The following is a 21,092-nucleotide window of genomic DNA, read 5'->3' as shown; positions in this document are numbered from 1 at the left end:
GGTTTGTTTTTGTAGGTTTTTTCCTTCTCTTGTGTTTCTTGCCTATAGAAGTTCCTTTAGCATTTGCTGTAAAGCTGGTTTGGTGGTGCTAAATTCTCTTAACTTTTGATTGTCTATAAACGTTTTAATTTCTCCATCAAATCTGAATGAGCTCCTTGCTGGGTAGAGTAATCTTGGTTTTAGCTTTTTCCCTTTGATCACTTTAAATATGTCCTGCCACTCCCTTCTGGCTTGCAGAGTTTCTGCTGAAAGATCAGTTGTTAACCTTATGGGGATTCCCTTGTATGTTATTTGTTGTTTTTCCCTTGCTGCTTTTAATATGTTTTCTTTGTATTTAATTTTTTATAGTTTGATTAATATGTGTCTTGGTGTGTTTCTCCTTGGATTTATCCTTTATGGGACTCTCTGTGCTTACCAGACTGGACTATTTCCTTTCCCATATTAGGGAAGTTTTCAACTATAATCTCTTCAAATATTTTCTCAGTCCCTTTCTTTTTCTCTTCTTCTTCTGGGACCCCTATAATTCAAATGTTGGTGTGTTTAATGTTTTCCCAGAGGTCTCTGAGACTGTCCTCAGTTCTTTTCATTCTTTTTTCTTTATTCTGCTCTGCAGTAGTTATTTCCACTATTTTATCTTCCAGGTCACTTATCCGTTCTTCTGCCTCAGTTATTCTGCTATTGATTCCTTCTAGAGAATTTTTAATTTCATTTATTGTGTTGTTCATCATTGTTTCTTTGCTCTTTAGTTCTTCTAGTTCCGTGTTAAACATTTCTTATATTTTCTCCATTCTATTTCCAAGATTTTGGATCATCTTTACTATCATTATTCTGAATTCTTTTTCAGGTAGACTGCCTATTTCCTCTTCATTTGTTTGGTCTGGTGGGTTTTTGCCTTGCTCCTTCATCTGCTGTGTGTTTCTCTGTCTTCTCATTTTGCTTAACTTACTGTGTTTAGGGTCTCCTTTTTGCAGGCTGCAGGTTCATAGTTCCCGTTGTTTCTGGTGTGTGTCCCCAGTGGCTAAGGTTGGTTTAGTGGGTTGTGTAGGCTTCCTGATGGTGGGGACTAGTGCCTGTGTTCTGGTGGATGAGGCTGGATCTTGTGTTTCTGGTGGGCAGGACAGTGTCCAATGGTGTGTTTTGGGGTGTCTGTGGACATGATTTTAGGCAGCCTCTCTGCTAATGGGTGGGATGTGTTCCTGTCTTGCTAGTTGTTTGGCATAGGGTCTCCAGCACTGTAGCTTGCTGGTTGTTGAGTGGAGCTGGGTCTTAGCGTTGAGATGGAAATCTCTGGAATAGCTTTCACCAACTGATATTACGTGGAGCGGGGAGGTCTCTGGTGGTCCATTGTCCTGAAGTTGGCTCTCCCACTTCAGAGGCACAGGCCTGATACCTGGCCAGAGCACCAAGACCCTGTCAGTCACACAGCCCAGAAGAAAAGGGAGAAAAAAGGAAAGAAAGAAAGAGAGAGAGAGAGAGAGAGAGAGAGAGAGAGAGAGAGAGAGAGAATAAAGTTATTAAAATAAAAAAATATTAAAAATAGAAAACGATTAAAAAGTAATTATAAAAAGAAAAAAAAGTAGAAAGAAGGAAGAGAGTAACCAGACCAAAAATCAAATCCACCAATGAAAACAGGTGCTAAAAACTATACTAAAAAAACAAACAAAAAACATGGCCAAACAGAACCCTAGGACAAATGGTAAAAGCAAAGCTATACAGACAATATCACACAAAGAAGCATACACATACACACTCACAAAAAGAGAAAAAGGAAAATAAAAGTGTATATACATATATATATATATATATACCTGTATATTAAAAAAAGGGAACAGAGCAACCAAATCAATAAACAAATCTACCAATGATAATAAACTCTAAATACTAAACTAAGATAAACTTAAAAGCAGAAACCAGTCAGTTGCATACAGCAAACCCTAAGTCTACAGTTGCTCCCAAAGTCCACTGCATCAATTTGGGATGATTCGTTGTGTATTCAGGTATTCCACAGCTGCAGGTACATCAAGTTGATTGTGGGGATTTAATCCGCTGCTCCTGAGGCTGCTGGCAGAGATTTCCCTTTCTCTTCTTTGTTCGCACAGCGCCTGGGGTCCAGCTTTGGATTTGGCCCCACCTCTGCATGTAGGTCACCTGAGGTTGTCTTTTCCCGTTCAGACAGGACGGGGTTATAAAGGAGCAACTGATTCAGAGGCTCTGGCTCACTCAGGCCGGGGGGAGGGAGGGGCACGGAGTGCGGGGCTGGCCTGCGGCGTCAGAGGCTGGCGTGACGTTGCACCAGCGTTAGGCGCCCCGTGCGTTCTCCCGGGGAAGTTGCCCCTGGATCCTGGGACCCTGGCAGTGGCGGGCTGCACAGGCTCCCCGGAAGAGGGGTGTGAATAGTGACCTGTGCTCGCACCCAGGCTTCTTGTTGGTGGCAGCAGCAGCCTTAGCGTCTCAGGCCCGTCTCTGGGGTCCGCAGTTTTAGCCGCGGCTCGCACCCGTCTCTGGAGCTCCTTTAAGCAGCGCTCTTAATCCCTCTCCTCGCGCACCAGGAAACAAAGAGGGAAGAAAAAGTCTCTTGCCTCTTCGGCAGGTCCAGACTTTTCCCTGGACTCCCTCCCGGCTAGCCGTGGCGCACTAACCGCCTGCAGGCTGTGTTCACGCCGCCAACCCCAGTCCTCTCCCTCTCCTTCCAACCGAAGCCCGAGCCTCAGCTCCCAGCCCCACCCGCCCCGGCGGGTAAGCAGACAAGCCTCTCGGCCTGGTGAGTGCCGGTCGGCCCTGTTCCTCTGGGCGGGAGTCTCTCCGCTTTGCCCTCAGCACCCCTGTTACTGCGCTCTCCCCCGCAGCTCCAAAGCCTCCCCGCTTCGCCACCTGCAGTCTCCGCCCGCAAAGGGGCTTCTAGTGTGTGGAAAGCTTTCCGCCTTCTCGGCTCCCTCCCACTGGTGCAGGTCCCGTCCCTATCCTTTTGTCTCTGTTTATTCTTTTTTCTTTTGCCCTACCCAGGTACGTGGGGAGCTTCTTACCTTTTGGGAAGTCTGAGGTCTTCTGCCAGCGTTCAGTAGGTGTTCTGTAGGAATTGTTCCACGTGTAGATGTATTTCTGATGTATTTGTGGAGAGGAAGGTGATCTCCGCGTCTTACTCGTCCGCCATCTTGAAAGTCTCCCTCCCGAGTGCTTCTTAATTGTTTTCCTGGCTCTGAGAAGAGATGTTTCATTCATCAGAAGAAGCGCTATGCATTTGATGTTTAAGGGTTCATTAAAAAGGTTGAACCAGCATTCTCTGTCGTTTGCATATCCACATTAGATATTTCACAGATATTGAGAGGTTAGGGTGATAGTTTATTTCTGACTTTTTGTTTAATGAAGGAAAAATTACTGTAGGGTGTGAATAGAGAAAAGGGGGAAAATGAGCGTTGGTGTGCCCTTTTAAAAAAAGTTAGAGAATACCTAAACTTGTCGAAGGAATATATCAGGGTGGTTGGGTGGGTTTTTTGTTTGTTTGAGGGCAAGAGGGGATTCAAGATTGTTTTCAAACTGATGTTGCTACTCCAACTCTACCAATTCCCTCAAAGAGATTTTTATTCCAGTCACAAGGTTAAAGTTCCATGTTCACCACTAGGTGGCGGCAACATGCCATCCACAGACTTGGCTGTGTCCAGGTCAGCTAGAGCATGAAGAGCCAGAATGGAGGCAGCAACTGCTGTGGTCAGTTTCCTAAACTAATAAACCCTTCAGAAGGTAAAACTCAATGAAGACTTATGTATAGCCCTTTCAAAAAGATACTCTTGATAAACTGGAACATCTGCTTGCACCAGTAGATTGCTTTCACTAGTGGAGTTGACATTCTACCTCTTGGATAAGCAGAATGAACAATTAAAATAATTTCTACAAAACTGTCTTACAGAAATGTGAGCTACCATTGACTCAAGTTATTATTTCAGGTTGACTACATTTAGAAACATGATTCTCAATCCTGGGTGTACCAATGAATTACTTGGGGATTTTTTTTCCCAGGAGGCTTTCCATATATATGGGTAGAATCCACCCTCTGTGGTAGCACAATAAATATTTACTGAATGTATGAGTGAATAAAAGAATACATAGGACAGGTAGGGAGTTGATGAGAACAAAGGGTACTGCCAGACTCTTTTGGCTGGACCATGCACTGGCCTGGAGAAAGCACAGCAAAGCTCCCAGCAGTGACAGCCATGGTGCTTCCAGAAAAGTTGCAGTTTGGGTAGTTGCAATAACCCTGAAGGACCTGGACAGTAACAGACCTTGTCAAAAGTCAGCAGATTGAGAGTTTCCCCCGGAGAATACTGAGCTTATTAATATCTGGCACTAGGACTCTGTATCCAAGTTGGGAAAAACAGCTCATACGTCTCATCTATGGCTGGTAATCCTAGGGCAAATGTTAGCATCCTAGCCCTAAGATTTTCTAAGTATTTGCTTTCTTTGAAGGCTGATCAGATTGGTCCCTGGCTGGCTGTGGAGCAGAGGAGGGCCACAGGGTGTAGCACAGGGTGACCTCTGCCCAGGATAGTATCTTGCCCCTTGGGGTAAGGCTCAGAGTCCAGGCTGGATATCAGAAGCACCTGAGTAGGTCTGTAAAAATTCTGGAGCTCTGAAATAGTACCTGCAATTTGTTTTAAAAAGCCTTTCCTGGTAGGGTGATGCAGAGTCACGGGTGGAAAAAAAAATCGCTGTGGAGCCAGGCCTCCAGCAAGATCTGCTCTGTAGCCAGAGGGTGCTGACTGTTCCTACAGCACTCAGCTGCCCTGTCCCCTGTTCACACTGGGTTCACCCAAGGCCTGATTTCAGTACCTCCACCTTGGCCTGAAATGTTACAGTACTGAAGGCAGACTTGACAGCTCAGCTGCTCGTTTATGATCAGCTGGGCATCTTTTTTTTATTCTCAATAGCTGACATTAATGGAACAATGACGTGTATTCTAACTATCCTATGAGATAGAAACTACTATTATCCTTATTTCACAGATGAAAGAACTGAGTCTTACAGAGAAGTCTTGGATAGACCACAGAGCTTAGAAATGGCAGAATTGTGACCAGAACCCAGTTGTTTGAAACCAAAGCTTCTGTTCAGCCAGACCTCCTCCAGAACACATTTCTGTGAGCTATGATGGAAAGCCTCGTGGAAGAACCTGACTGATAATTATACACATATATATGTAATATAAACAAAATATTAGGAAGCTTGGAAGCAATACTAGTGGAAGTGTAATAACTATTGTATCATTTCTAGATCTAGCGGAAATAGATGTTACCTCCAAGCTGAATTATTGAGAAGAGTTTAATAGATGGTAAGGCTGTGGGCAGGATTTTTAAAAAGCAACAAACAAGAAGTGGTCTAGTACCCTGGAGTGAGTAAGGGGGCTCGGGGTGTTGGGAGGTGGGAGAGGGAGCACTTGCTGGAACCAGGAGAGAGACAGAGCTGCACAGAAAGGGCCCCTGACAGCGGCTGTGGCCTTTGCTACAGGGACCCACAGAGAAGCACCTGGGAAATAAATCCTCAACCCGACTCTTTACCTCTTCTTCTGCCTATGATCCCCCCCTTGGCCAAAACCCAGCCAGAAGGCAAGAGAGTCCATCAACGTATCCAATTAGTGAGCCTTCCCTGAGGACAGAGCAGGGTAGAGAGGGAAGCTTGGGGAGCAAACAGGTGATACCCAGAAGATCTGTATGAACTTAAAATATGTCTGTAGACATTTGGGTTGAAAAATGAAAAGTATTACACTCCAAAATAATGATCAGCAATCAAAAATAAACAAAATTATCCTAGCAAGTACCTATTACAATGTGCATTTTAATTACATTATCTTCTTCTAACTTTAAAACACCCCTTCAAAGACATGCCTCATTTACTGGGGCTCTGAAAAATGTGGTAACTTGGTCAAAGTATATGGGTAGTACCTGGCCAAGCTCAGTCTCTAACTCCAAAACCTATGATTTTTTTTTCCACTCTAAAACACTGAAAATGAACCAAACTGAGTATGTATAAGCCAATCATTTTATCTAGAAAGACCTAAAAAGATGGGAAGAAAAAATATAGTAAATATTTTTTAGATGAATCATTAAGTTTTTATAATGGAGCATTTAAATATAAAAAAATTATGTTGCTTAGTCTTATCTCATTTTTCTCTTTAAAAGGAACTATTCCAACCCCATGGTGCACTTGACAAAGTTAATAATTTGTTTTTTCTGATGAATAATTTTAGATCCACCTAATTTGTTTTGTTGACTTTCACATCTCTACTGGGGTAGATGGAGAGAGGGAAGAAGCAGAAAATGCATTTACAGAGTGGCTGTGCTTTAGCATGACCTCAGGTTGGGCTTTTTGAACCAGGATTCAAAAAAAAAAAGAAAAAAAAATAGGGAAGGGAAGAGCCCCTGGGCATTGCTGAAGACTGTCACTTCAGATGCCAAGGAGGCCATCTCCTCTCCTTCTTTCATGTTGGCAGAAATGTGGCCATATCTCTGATTTTCAAGCATATTCTGTTATAAAATATTCTGTTTCTCTCTTTCCATAAAGCACTGAAATGTTTCAGAAAATTCCTACATGAGTGTCCAAATTAAGCTTCCAAGATGAGGTCCGAAGTATTAAAGGGAGTGACATCGCCAGCATCAAAAGCAAACCCTTTATTAGACTGTGTTGATTTTTAATTAGGAAAATAACATGCACTACATTTGGGGCATAATTAAACCGTTTATTTTTAAGTTAGAAGTTTTTTGTTTTGCAATAATCCCGGGCAAGTTGCAGACTTGTTCTCAGTTTAGTCCTCCCCCACAGGATTATAGCTCAGACTTCATTTAGCCACTAGCTTTTGCACGTTATGCAACCCTGGGTCTTGTCGTCAGTGAGGACTGCCATGTGGCTCCATCGTGTCACATACTGTCATTCCTTGGACGAGAAAAGGAAATCAGGGCCACAGTTCTGCATGTACCAGGGGAGAATCTCCCTTTGCAGTACGGTACACATACACCTGTGTGTGAAACCAGACTATTTTACTACCTGTTGGACCAAGGGCAGGTTATCTGAAATCTTCGATAGCCAGTTTTTTTAATGCCTTCCTCAAAGCGTCATTGTAAGTTTTCAATTAAAAAAGTCCACGTAAATTGATCATATATTAGTATCTGGCAGGTAGTAGGGTTACTTAAATATTAACTTTTGCCCCTATTTCCAGGGCTATCTCCCTAATAGGCCCTAAAATAGCAAGCCATCTGGCATCTATTCTAATGGACTGTGGACCCATTCTGATTAATGGGTGCCCGTGCCTTTCAGGTTTGATAAATATTCTGAATATTACATCTGTCCATTATGTTCCTCGTGCAGAATCTATTCAAAGTTATAGTGGCAAGCATTATAAGTTAATATATTATAAAATTATAAATTGGTATCTAGTTTATCAATTCTTCATGGGTGTGATTCATGTGAATCAGCCTTCAGCATCTAATCAAACTTAGGCATACTAATAAAATCAAGTTCTTGAACTTGCAAAGCTGATAAGTTTCTAGACCAAAGATAACCTCGTCACACCACAGCATCCCATGGAGACACGATTCAACATTCCCCTGGATCTACTCTCTAACCATCTTAACTGATAATGTAAAACACAAGGAGAGGGCTTCCCTGGTGGCGCAGTGGTTGAGAGTCCGCCTGCCGATGCAGGGGACATGGGTTCGTACCCCGGTCCGGGAAGATCCCACATGCCGCGGAGCGGCTGGGCCCGTGAGCCATGGCCGCTGAGCCTGCGCGTCCGGAGCCTGTGCTCCGCAACGGGAGAGGCCACAACGGTGAGAAGCCCGTGTACCGCAAAACAAACAAACAAACAAAAGAACAAAAAAAACACAAGGCGAGGCTGGGCGGAGCAGCAGGCACGGAAATAGCTGATTCACTCTGAGTGCCACATTCTCATTGTGCCAGGAAGAGAGTTCCCTCTGAATATGGACTGGACTTTTGCAACGGAAAAGTGGTCTGCGCCTACTTCTGGTGCTAACATTCTGGAATCTTACTCCATGTTTTACCGAGACAAGCCCTGAGGGGAACTCTGGAAGCAAAGTGAGAACAAATCAATGAACCTGACTTAAGGCCATGCAGCGCATCCAGAGCCATCTTTGCCTCCTTTCAAGGCCATGATCCTGGCTTCTGGTCCTTAGGCAGCACGCTTCCCATTGTTGTGATGGTTTGTGGCTTGTCCTCTGCAAGAAACAATCCCTAGATCCACGTCAGTAATGAAGAACTGCCGGGCCTTGGTGCCTTGAAATTATTTTCAACTCGTCCTTAGCCAGATACATGGCAAAACCAATTTCCCTAACTGTTCTGTTTTTTCTTAAGGGGAGCTCAAGAGGGGCACAAAACAACTTGGATTTATACTTTTTCCACAATTCCTGATCTCCTTGAACGGAAATTCTCATCAACCAGCACGCTCGGCTGGTGAGCTGAGCACAATGGAGAGTTTATGTGGAGCAGATGTGAAGCCCTTGCCTTATAATGAAAAATCTGCTCTGGATTCTTTTCCTGGGCAGGGTTTGCAAGGAGAAGAAAAGTTTTGAAACTGCCAAGCATCATCTCACACAGCAGTTCTGCACACTGGCACAGCACGCCTGAAAAAGGATTAGCAAAATCTTCACCTGTCGGGGTGCAGCTGCAGAAACCCCATCTCAACCCTGCTTTCCAGCTTGGCCCCATCCCGGCATGGCTTGGCACAGTGGAAAGATTAAAGGATGAGTTTCAGCTTGCAGCTGGTTGTTTGCCGTACCACCTGAGTTTGGAGTGTTTGAAAAAACAAAGATCAGAGTAAAACTCCACCCTTACGGTTTGGTTTGCTAAGGCAGAACAAAAGTCACTGTGATTCTAGTGACTAGCCGTTGTATGCCATTGGGTACTACAATTGCATAACTATTTCTGCTATTAAGAATGATTCAGCAATAAACGGAGGTCCATTTCCCTGTGCACACAAAGGCTCTTTTCTTAACCTTAGGGGTATCACTTACTGTAATTTTCATTTACTGAGTGTTCGACAGTTTAATAGGCACTTCTACTACACACAGTCCTTCACTTCGGCTTCACAACAAGCCCTGAAGTCAGTATAATTTTCTCTCATTGTGAAAATCAGAGCATTTAGTGTCTTTTCATGAGCACTTACCAGTCACTGATAGAGGTGACAGTCAAACCTTGCTCTCCTGACTCCACTAAGTATTCTCACTCCCCTGCTGTCATTATGAGACTGGGTGATGCGAGTCCTGGCTGAGGTCCATGATAGAAGGCTGTTACTGAGAGTGAGGGATCAGAGCTGTGAGAGAGGAGGGTTGACAACCTGAAGCTAATGTGACCCTCTCCACCACACACACTCACATCACAGCACCTGTGTAGTGATGCAGGTGCACAGAGGGTGACCAGCTCAGCTCCATTTTATTTTTTAGATCAGGTGCTATAAGGTTAGGGTTAGAAACCCATACTTTAGTCATGTACCACAACGTTCACTGCAGCTCTATTTACAATAGCCAGGACATGGAAGCAACCTAAGTGTCCATCGACAGAGGAATGGATAAAGAAGATGTGGCACATATATACAATGGAATATTACTCAGCCATAAAAAGAAATGAAATTGAGTTGTTTGTAATGAGGTGGATGGACCTAGAGACTATCATACAGTGTGAAGTAAGTCAGAAAGAGAAAAACAAATACCATATGCTAACATATATATATGGAATCTAAAAAAAAAAAAACAACAACAAAAATGGTTTTGAAGAACGTAGGGGCAGGACAGCAATAAAGACGCAGATGTAGAGAATGGACTTGAGGACACGGGGAGGGGGAAGGGTAAGCTGGGACCAAATGAGAGAGTGGCATGGACATATATACACTACCAAACGTAAAATAGATAGCTAGTGGGAAGCAGCCGCATAGCATAGGGAGATCAGCTCGGTGCTTTGTGACCACCTAGAGGGGTGGGATAGGGAGGGTGGGAGGGAGACGCAAGAGGGAGGAGATATGGGGATACATGTATACGTATAGCTGATTCACTTTGTTATACAGCCGAAAGTAACACACAATAATTATACTCCAATAAAGATGTTAAAAAAATAAATAAATAAAATTAAATTAATCTTTTGTTTCACAAAATAAATATCAATGCTGGTTTGTTAGTTTATTAGGGCTGTTGCAGCAGAATACCATAGACTGGGGGGCTTAAACAACACAAATTTATTGTCTCACATTCTGGAAACTAGAAGCCCAAAAATCAAAGGGTCGGCAGGATTTGTTCCTTCTGAGGGCTGTGAGTGAAAGATCTGTTCCAGACCTTTCTCCTTGGCTGTCTTCTCTCTCTGTCTCTTCATATCACCTTCCTTCTATGCCAGTCTTTTTTGTCCAAATTTCCCCTTTTTATAAGGACACCAATTATATTGGATTAGGGCCCACCTAATTACCTTATTTTAACTTGATTACATCTGCAAAGACCCTATCTCCAAATAAGATCACATTCTGAAGTACTGGGGATTAAGACTTTAACATATGAAATTGCAGGTTTGGGCAGGGGGACACAATTCAACCTATAATGGCTGGCATATAGTATGAAAACATGAATGCATATTTAAGAGTGATTATTTGGATTCAATTTATGTCACTCTTAATGAATCAAAGAAGTAAGTAGAATAACACACAGTTCATAAATAGTAAAACCATTCCCACAAGCAACCTCCATACTGTGGTGGTCTCCTCCAACTCCAGAGTCTTAAATATCACCTATATGTTAGTTGACTCCAAATTTATATCTCAAACTCTCTCTGAACCCCAAATTCTTTTGTCCAACTCCTTACCTGACCTCTCCCTTTGAAGGCCTCACAGGTATCTCAAACTGAATATGTATAAAACAGAATTCTTAATTTTCTTCCTCCCTACCACCCAAACATTATTTATGCTCACTCAAATTTTCTTCATCCTTGATCTTCCCTCTCCATTACCTTATATGCAATCCAGCAGCAAGTCCTGTTAATTTTACCTACAAGGTATATTTTAAATCTTTCCATTTTCCTCAACTCACTACCATCATCATATCTTGACAGATGCAATGGCCTCCCTTCTGTAGTCTTCATTACTCCTCTTGACCATCTCCAATAATTCTCCATTTACAAGCCAGAGGAATTTTATAAAACATAAGTTGGTCTGCATTACTTCTTTGCCAAAAGTCCTTCAGTAGCTTCCATACTTGGAACAATCTCATCTCCTCCACTGTGATCCACTCACACTCGCTCGCCTCTCTTGAGATCTGTAAGCCTGTTCCTACATGAAGACATTTACACAAGCTGTTCTGATTGTCTGGAACACTCATCTACTGAGCCCTTGTGTAGGTGCTTCATTAACATCATTCTCAGATTAAAGATAACCCACTTGCTCAAAGAAGTTGTTTGTTTGTTTTTTTCTGTCTCCTCCATCTAAGCAGGAACCTCCTTCCATTATTCAAGGCTACATGATTGCTTCATTAACAGTATGTGTCCCAAATCTCAAATTCTTATTATACCTTTAGTCTTCATTAGACCACAAGCTCCAAGAAGGTATGGACGAAGTGTCTATTCACTACAGTACTTAGCAAGGAGCCTGGACATAGTAATGACTTAATAAATAATATTTGGAAAAAAAGAGATGTATGAATGAATAAGGAAAGGGATGTCCAAATATGTGGAAGAATAAAAAGGTGAGGAGCTTGTGGAAAATACACATATGGGCGTTGAAGTAGATTTATCCCAGACATAGGTTCAAGACAGGTCTCAGATCTATGAATGTATAACATTAGCATGCATGTACATGTCAATGACATATGTTAGTAACCACTTGCTTTTACATTTCTTTGGAAAATCTTGGTGCTGGAACATTCCTCGAGACCTTCCACTAAGAATTTTCTACCAAGATAGAGGTGAGAGAAGGGACATTGGATATGGTTTTATGTTAGTATTCTAAGTTTTTTTATTGTACTTGATATATTGGTACCATATTAGTACTTGGCTAATATATTATTAACCAAGACATTCTCCACTTTTAGGTATAATTTTTTACTGGAAGCTATATCTTAAGGCAAATTACTTGAATGAACACATATTCTTGCCTTTGCCTATTTGAAGATAGGTCAAACTTACAATATGAGGATGTGTTGGTGTCCCCCAAGACGCTCTTTTGATTTGATGATTCACTAGAAGGATTCATAAAACTCAGAACAGTTATTATACTCATAGCTACAGTTTGTTACAGTGAAAGGATACAGATTAAAACCAGCAAAAGAAAAAGCCACATAGGGTAGAGTCCAGGAGAGACCAGGTACAAGTTTCCAGTTGTCCTCTCCCAGTGGGGTCACATGGACAGAGCTTAATTCTCCCAGCAACAATGTGTGACAACACATATTAAGTGTTGCCAACCAGGGAAGCTCACCCAAGTCTGGTGTTTAGGGTTTCTATTGTGGGAACAGTCATGTAGGCACACAGCACACACAGGACTGACCTCAGCTACTCAGACTCCAGTAGCATCAGGAGTTAAGCTGATGGATCAAAGCCCCAGACATATGAAAACAGGCATTCACCGTAAGTCACACTGTTAGCATAAACTATCTGGAGTAGCCCAATGTCTCAGATGTACAAAGACACTCTTAGTGGACAGGATATTCCAAGGACTCAAAAGTTATCTCCCAAGAGCTGGTTAAGGTCCTAAGGTTCTTTGGGATAGTGAAATTTAAGTATTTATTAAAGATCATGAAGAGGATCAGAAGAGTAAAGAAAAATAATACTAAAAAGTGGAAGCTTACTATATTTTAAAATACAAAATAATAAAATATTATTTAAAATAATAAAAATTTTTAAGTGACCTAAAATTGACACTCTTGTTTTAGACTATAACTTTCTTCTATAATAATGATATGGATAATTCACTATAGATATTAATCTCCAGTTCCCATTCTGTAGAACAAGAAGGTTGGGAAGGAAGAGAAGTTTTTTTGGTTTTGGTTTTGGTTTTTCAGGTGGGGGGACATCTGAAGTTAGCAAGAGACTGGGGCCATGATCCACTTAAAGGCTTAGAGTCAGGGTGACATGAAGGTCAAAAATTACAACTTTCCAGATGGGTGATGGAGTCCTAGGGAGAAGTCTTTAGAGGCACAGTTCCCAGGTGGTCAGAAATATCACACTTCAGGGCCACCACAGCCTAAGTCTTGCTAGAGATTAAATAAGGAAGGCTGAAAGAGGTCCCAGAAGACAGTGCTAGAATCATAAAATTCTAGATTTAGAATTCAACCATCAACAAAAAATTCCATCTCAGATCTAGATAATAAAGCTAGCAGATAAACTAGTAGAAAAGGCAGAGAACGCCCAGTTTAGTTTCTGACATAAAATGCTGACCACAAAGAATCCATCAATAAACTTTGCTGCATAAATGAGTGAATGACTGAATGATACTTGAGAGAATGGCCACACTAACTTCAGAGCTCCAAATTCAGGAAATGAACTGAGGGGTTAGGATGCCGTAGCTGAAACTACAGCACCTCTGTACCCACTTAAATATCTGCTTATAAATTCAGACATTTCAAAACACATGCATACATAGACCTCCACACACAGGCTGTTTCTTCAGGTAATTCCTGCAAAGGAGGACAAAACTGGAGAATCAGGACATATGACAACACACCCTGCTCACACATAAGCCTTTGCATGTTAAAAAGAAAAAGAAAAAAAAAAAAAAAAGGAAGGAAGGAAGGGAAGAAGGGAGGGAGGAGAAAAAAGAAAGGAAAAGAAGACAAAAATGATCACAATAAGTTCCATACCCTTTTTGTGGGTTTCCTGGTTTTCAGGTCTCCCTGATCCCTGCTATGAAACAGGATTAGGACTCTACTAGCAGGAAAGTGAGTTTTGGCTAGAACCTTCTTTAACATAGCACAGTACAGGGTAAAAATCTCCCATTTGATTTAACTACATTTCCTTCCTGGAGCTACACATGGATCATCTAATTGCAACATGGAAATTCAACTTCAATGAAAAAACAATTTATTTACAAAGGATTCAGAGTTATGGTTATTAAGAAAATGCTAGTTAAACCAAATCTAAAACAGATTTAGCATGGTTTTGTGTAGAAGAGTAAGAGATCCAAGTGCTTATTTAATCCTGTTATGAGGTTAGATGAGGTTATGGGTGGTGGCCAAAAAGGCTGCAAAAGCTCCCACAACAAAGGCCTGAATGATGTAACCTTTTATCAAAAGTTTTCATTTATCTGCAAATACTGATTTTGTTCCTTTTCTGTTCTCAGACATTCTGCTGTTTCTAGCTCTCTTTGTGGCATTCTCATGAGAACAAGTCATCCAGTCCTAATAACTCATCATAGTGATCTTCTGAATTTTGTGTTCTAATATTGGAGATACTTTGCAGGTTCCACATTTTAACCCTAGGTCTAACATTTACAGGAACTTGTCTCTCCACAGGTCACCCGTGGTTCAACTTGTGTGGCCTTTGGCCTGGGAAGAGTTGGCCTTTTGGTCATCATGGGCTGTAAGTCAGCTGGTGCATCCAGGATCATTGGGATTGACCTCAACAAAGACAAATTTGGAAAGGCCGTGGCTGTCAGAGCCACTGAGTGCATCAGCCCCAAGGACTCCACCAAGCCCATCAGTGAGGCGCTGTCAGAAATGACAGGAGAGGCTTCCCTGGTGGCGCAGTGGTTAAGAATCGCCTGTCAATGCAGGGGACACGGGTTTGAGCCCTGGTCCGGGCAGATCCCACATGCGACGGAGCAACTAAGCCCGTGAGCCACAACTACTGAGCCCGTGAGCCACAACTACTGAGCCAGTGCACCTGGAGCCCATGCTCCACAACAAGAGAAGCCACCGCAATGAGAAGCCCGCGCACTGCAATGAAGAGTAGCCCCTGCTCGTCACAACTAGAGAAAGCCTGCATGCAGCAACGAAGACCCAAAGCAGCCAAAACTAACTAAATAAAATTAATTTATTTAAAATAAAAAAGAAAAGAATTGACAGGCGACACTTTGGGCTACAGTTTTGAAGTTATTGGGCATCTTGAAACTATGGTGAGAGCCAAGATTAGAGGAGCCACACAATACCCAAACTACCTTGAACGCACAGGGTAAACTCATTTTCCACAGCTTTACTGAAAGCAACTACCTGTTAGGCAAAATACCTGGTAATCATGAAGCACTTGTGCCTAAAAAGTCAAGCAAAACTTATGTGCGGGTCTGCTTGACAAAAGTGTATCATATCATACCACTCTCATGTGATCAGACTGCCAGGGAGGGAGTCAATCAACTAGGCAAATTGCTTAAGTGTTAATCTACTTTGTATGTATGGCTTTTTTGGCAACAGTGATTCCATCTCTTGAACGTTAGCAAGTCAAACAGCACAAAGTGACTCTCTGGAGACAGAGAAGGAGGAGATCCAGGGGCAAAAGGAACTATTCCAAAACTTGGCAGTCTCTTCCCTCAAAACCACGATGTAGCCAACTTCTCACTCTATACCTGAGTTTGCTTTCTCCTTTCTGAATTCTCTTAAAATAGGAGCCTTCAACTTTTTAAAATATGCCTCCCTTGTGGCAGTCAGTAGCACCAGACTTCCATTTAAATCTGAGAAACGGGTCAGATCTCCTGGATTGGAAAGCCCCAGCCTGGGATAAGGTAGGGAGGGAGACTTGGAAATATGGGACAAAGTCAATTCTGCTCACAATTGACTAGGAGACTAAATTCGCTCTGATACTTTTGGTACTTTAGGAACAAGTGGTCTTTAATTTACCACTGTTTTCATTCCCCTTCCCTAGTGTCACTTAGAATTATTCCATAGCAACAAATACCATGTTTACACAGCCAATATGCAACACTGAATATTGCTATGGCCTACTGATTTCCAGATGATACTTTAATGAACATTGGTCTCTGAAAAATGCCAACATCTATTGCTACAACCTACCAAGTATTCAAAAAACTATTAATGAATGATTGGATGGGTGGATGACCAGAAAATGTGGGGTTAGTCTCAGAAATGTAACCAAGAAAGGGATTCCTTTGTCCCACATTTTAGTATTTGATTTAATTTTCATACTAAACTTTAAAATAACTGGATTAATTGATTCAGTATAGGTAATTTGATTTAGTTCAAATGGCTTTCCAAACCTTATCTGAAGTGATGATATTGGTCTGAAAATATAGGAATTTCTCCCTGCATTTTGGTCCATGGTAAACTGAAAATGCCATGAACACTGACCACATTAATTTCTACTTTCTGCCTTAAAGGACAAATGTATGAACGAGTTTAATTCATGACTAAAATTGTGTTGCGAGTGTTTTAAAGCAAGCAGAGGGACTTCCCTGGTGGCGCAGTGCTTAAGAATCTGCCTGCCAATGCAGGGGACACGGGTTCGAGCTCTAGTCTGGGAAGATCCCACATACGAAGAAGCAACTAAGCTCGTGCGCCACAATTACTGAGCCCATGAGCCACAACTACTGAGCCAGCGCACCTAGAGCCTGTGCTCCGCAACAAGAGAAGCCACCGCAATGAGAAGCCCGCACACCACAACGAAGAGTAGCCCCCACTCACCACAACTAGAGAAAGCCCGCGTGCAGCAACGAAGACCCAAAACAGCCATAAATAAATAAATAAATAAATAACAAATAAAAAGAAAGTTTGAAATAAAAAAAAAAAAAGCAAGCAGAAAGAAAAAGGCATGTGGGCCTAATTTCACTTCATGACTTGGAAACAAAACCAACTACTGGAACTGCAATAGCATGCAGGGCATTTCTCAGCCCACGACATATTATGAGACATGAGAAACCAACAGTCTCCCTCATTCTAAACTCAGATTGATGCCCTTGCATCCTGCAGCATGAACTATGGGGTCTGCGTGGTGGTAGGGGCTCCTCTATCAGCCAAGATGCTCACCTATGACCCAGTGCGGCTCTGCGCTGGACGCACATGGAAAGGATGCGTTTTTGGAGGTAAGAATGGCAGAGCCTTATCTGTTTATTGTCAGTCTCTCTGCACTCAGTGAGAGCATTCTCATGCTTCCTGAGAGCAGGGACTGGGTATGTTATACCTCTACCCTATTCCCAGCCCTGGAAACAGTGTCTGGTCCTTAGCATATTCCCCAAAGACATTTAGTGAATAACTGAATTTTACTTCTAATTCCTGGGTAATCCATAATCTCCCCACATCACACAAAGAGTCAAAGCGAGGAGGCTCAACTTGTACCTCTTGTGTAGTTCTCAGTTCAAGTCTTATTTCCCTGAAGGAGCCCTCTCTAAAGAATCTCATCTGTACCAACCAGCCTCTCATTTCTTGTGCACCAGGTACTGTGGAAAGAGAACAAGGCTTGGTCTCACATTAACCGTTGTCTGTATCTTTGGCTACCTTGACAAGAGCTGTACTAGCCGAGTGCTGAGTAGGCTCAAGAGAAAATGGGAGAAGAGGAAGTGGAGCAGTGAACTGTAAAGTGGTTTCTCTGTAAAAGGAGCAGAGACATGGGGTAGCTAGAAGTTGTGGGGGAAATAGAGGTTCCTCATGGGGTTTTTGCCTTTGTTTCTTAAGATGGGAGAAATACAGCTCATTTGTGTGCTGTTAAGGATAGTCCCATATGGGGAAAAGGTAAGAATGCAAGAGAGAGAAGGAACAAAGATAATAACACATAAAGATCATTCAGTAAAGTCTAAAGAGAACATGTATGCTTACTTACAGGTTGGGAAAGCAGAGATGATGTTCCAAAACTAGTGACTGATTTCCTGGAAAAGAAATTTGACCTGGACCAAGTGACAACCCATGTTTTCCCTTTTAAACAAATCAATGAAGGCTCTGAACTGCTCTACTCACATCAAAGGTATCTGTTTTTTATAGTTCTCTTGTCTCCTCCCCATAGGTCACTTTTTAAATTTAGTATTTATAAATGCATCTGTTTCCTTCATATTTTATTTCTGATTATCTTACGTAGCAAGACTGATAGAGCTGATTACTTCTTCTTCATAGACTTATTATGTCATCGTCTTATATCAACCAATTTTTTAAAAAACCTCTGGACTTCATTCTTTTATACTAGATTGATTTCATCTTGGCTATTTTTATTTCAGCACAAAGCTGCTCACTTCTTCAAGTAATGCCACAAAATTTCCTTACTCTACAGTTTTCAAAGTGCTTTTTAAAATGTGTTTTCTTCTGATCCTTGAAGGTTAGGTTTTGTTTGCTTGTTTGTTTGTTTTTTAACTTTTGACCTCCTTCATCTATTTCTCCCACCCAATACTCCTGCTTCTGGCAACCACCAATCTGTCCTCTGTATCTATGAAGTTGTTGCTTTAGATTCCTCATACAAGTGAGATCATACAGTATTTGTCATTCTCTGACTGACTTATTTCACTTAGCATAATGCCCTTGAGGTCCATCCATGTTGTTGCCAATGGCAAAATTTCATTCTTTTTATGGCTAATTATTCCATTACACACACACACACACACACACACACACACACACACACACACCACATTTTCTTTATTCATTCATTCATCCATGGACACAGGTTGTTTCCATATTTTGGCTATTGTAAATAGTGCTGCAGTGAGCATGGGGGTGCATATATCTTTTCAAGTTAGTGTTTTTGGTTTCTTCAGATAAATACCCAGAAGTAGAATTGCTGGGCCACAGAGTAGCTCTATTTTAATTTTTTTGAGAACCCTCCATACTGTTTTCTATAGTGGCTGCACCAATTTACATTCCCGCCAACAGTGCATGAGGATTCCCTTTATCCACATCCTCGCCAACACCTGTTACTTATCTTCTTGATGGTAGCCCTCCTAACAGGCGTGAAGTGATATCTCATTGTGTTTTGATTTGCATTTCCCTGATGATTAATGATGTTGAGCATCTTTTCATGTGTCTCTTGGCCATTTGGATGTCTTCTTTGGAAAAATGTCTATTCCGACATATACCTTTACTTAGTCAAGCAATATTAATAACTTAATATGGTCACTTTGAAAAATAGTTACTAGCTGTTATCCAAAGAAACATAAATTCTACTCTTAGGAATCTTGTTTCAAATATTACGTTAAGGCAGTGGCTTCTATATTGACATTTATAAACCTAAGCTCTTCAATTTCCATCGACTTCCACACAGCTCCACTTGAATGTCCCACTTGCATCAACTTCACTCAAAATAATGCTTCCACCAGTACATCTTATCTCAGCAATTAATGCCACTGATTCTGCTTTTACAGACTAGAAGCCAGAGCATCACGTTTGACTCCTTCTTCACTCTTGCCTACAACATGCAAACTGATGCTAAGCTCTGATAGTGCACGGTCCAGTTTCTCCTCCAGGATTCTCCCTCTCATTGCCCATGACTGTTACCTTAGTTCAGTCCAGTAATCTCTCACCCGGACATGTTAACACAGTAGCATGATAATATGTCTCCTGCCTTCTGTATTTTACCATATTAGCCAGGCATCCACTAAGCTGCTAAAACTCAAGTTGCCCCCAAATATCAATGACTTAGCATGGTTTTGAAAGCCTTTACTATTGGACCACAACCTACTTTGTTAATATACCCAGTTATTCAACAACTGAGAATTTAGCACCCACTCTATCACAGCCTGTGTGCTAGGCTCTGGAGATAAAGTAAGGGAGCAGGGCTCACCTACTTTTCTCCTTGGCACCCAGAAGTCTAAGCACACTGGATTATCCTTCCCGTTCACACCTTCCTAGCATATTCATGCTTTCCCTTCAGCAAGGAAACCCCTTTCCTCTTGTCAGCCTTTGCAATTGTACCAATGCCTCAAGAATCAGCTCAGATACCCATGTGCATATACTCATATACCGATTCATTTTCTTTCTGGTGGGGACCTCAGGCCCAGAAGGATTTCCAGTAACAGAATTTACCTGAAGTTTCCTAACCCAGGCAGAAAGGACAATTGTATAACATGTTCTTGTTTGGAAGGTGTGGAAACAAATCACTAAAAACCATCATTTTACACTTCAGCATTCGAACTGTCCTGACATTTTGAGATTCTAAGTGACAGAAGGTCTGTGTCACGTGATGGTGACCTGGGCTTCCCTTTTCACATTTCCTCTGCTGTGACCATGGATCTGTTTCATAAATACAAGCTGAAGTACAAGATTTGATGAAGATATATAATCTTTATGAAATAAAGATTTAGTGTCTTATGAGGACCTGGGAATTAGCAGGGCGTTTAGGTCAACAATATTAAAAATTTTAAAGCCATAATTATATATTTTGAGATATATATATACACACACCCACACACAAACACACAGTTGGATTTTTTTGTTGGAATAGAGATTTTTGAAAAAGACTTTTACCCACCTGCCACCACTTAGAGCAGATTTAGCATATAAAGATATGGTACGTGTATTTCCTACAGTAATATTAATTTTATGGATAGTGTTTAACACATTGTAACCTTTCTTTTTGGATGTAAATGTAAATATTTTTAAAAAGCATTTGTTACAAATTAACTTGGATTAGGTTTTGAAATCAGCTCATTGCATGGTACAAGTTACTTGATTAGTTTAGAAAAGAAATAGTGAAATATAAAGGAGGGGCACACTTTAAATGATTAACTTTAAGAATCATTTTATAACTAGATGAACCTGAAAAGCATCCTATAAGGGGTCATGAGGCTACTTGCCAGCATACATTGACATTTCAGAAAATGTCTTTTTGTAATACTACTTAAATATAAAAGTGCAGCTAGAATCATACTGTAATATATATACTAATGTTCAGTTCAATAAAGTAGAATTATAAATCCCTAAGTCCCACTTTACTTAGTAATGACTCATTTAACCAAAAAATGTTTTCAATTTGGTACGACTGCACTGGTATATCTAGCTATATCTATGATATACTTAAAATTCTTAATACAATTTAAATGTTTTATAAAACGTTTTGTGGTGATATATTTTGTTTGAAGAGTGCAGTTTTATTTGTTATAAAGCTTTTATTGACTAAAGTAAGGCACCTGAAAAACATACAAAATAGTTCATAAGAAAAATAAGTAAGGTGGGCATAGCAGAAATAGGAAGTTTCAATATAAGGTT

General features: G+C 41.3%; 2 protein-coding genes across 2 annotated transcripts in view; one reads left to right on the top strand and one right to left on the bottom strand.

Moving 5' to 3' along the window:
• C5H4orf17 (chromosome 5 C4orf17 homolog) overlaps nt 1-21,092 on the bottom strand; it is a 49,694-nt gene that overhangs the window by 8,274 nt on the left and 20,328 nt on the right. The window contains 1 exon segment of the mRNA XM_060011910.1: nt 3,024-3,196. Coding sequence (XP_059867893.1) covers nt 3,024-3,196 — 173 coding nt within the window.
• Nucleotides 14,490-20,035, top strand: LOC132425758 (all-trans-retinol dehydrogenase [NAD(+)] ADH7-like). The gene is made up of 5 exons (XM_060012022.2): nt 14,490-14,671; nt 15,013-15,076; nt 16,855-16,990; nt 17,727-17,865; nt 20,011-20,035. The coding sequence occupies exons 1-5, from the start codon at nt 14,535-14,537 to the stop codon at nt 20,033-20,035; spliced, it is 501 nt and encodes a 166-aa protein (XP_059868005.1). The 5' UTR covers nt 14,490-14,534.

Source organism: Delphinus delphis, chromosome 5, assembly GCF_949987515.2.
Source record: "Delphinus delphis chromosome 5, mDelDel1.2, whole genome shotgun sequence".
In the NCBI taxonomy this organism is placed as follows: domain Eukaryota; kingdom Metazoa; phylum Chordata; class Mammalia; order Artiodactyla; family Delphinidae; genus Delphinus; species Delphinus delphis.
This window is presented reverse-complemented; position numbering and strand designations above follow the sequence as displayed.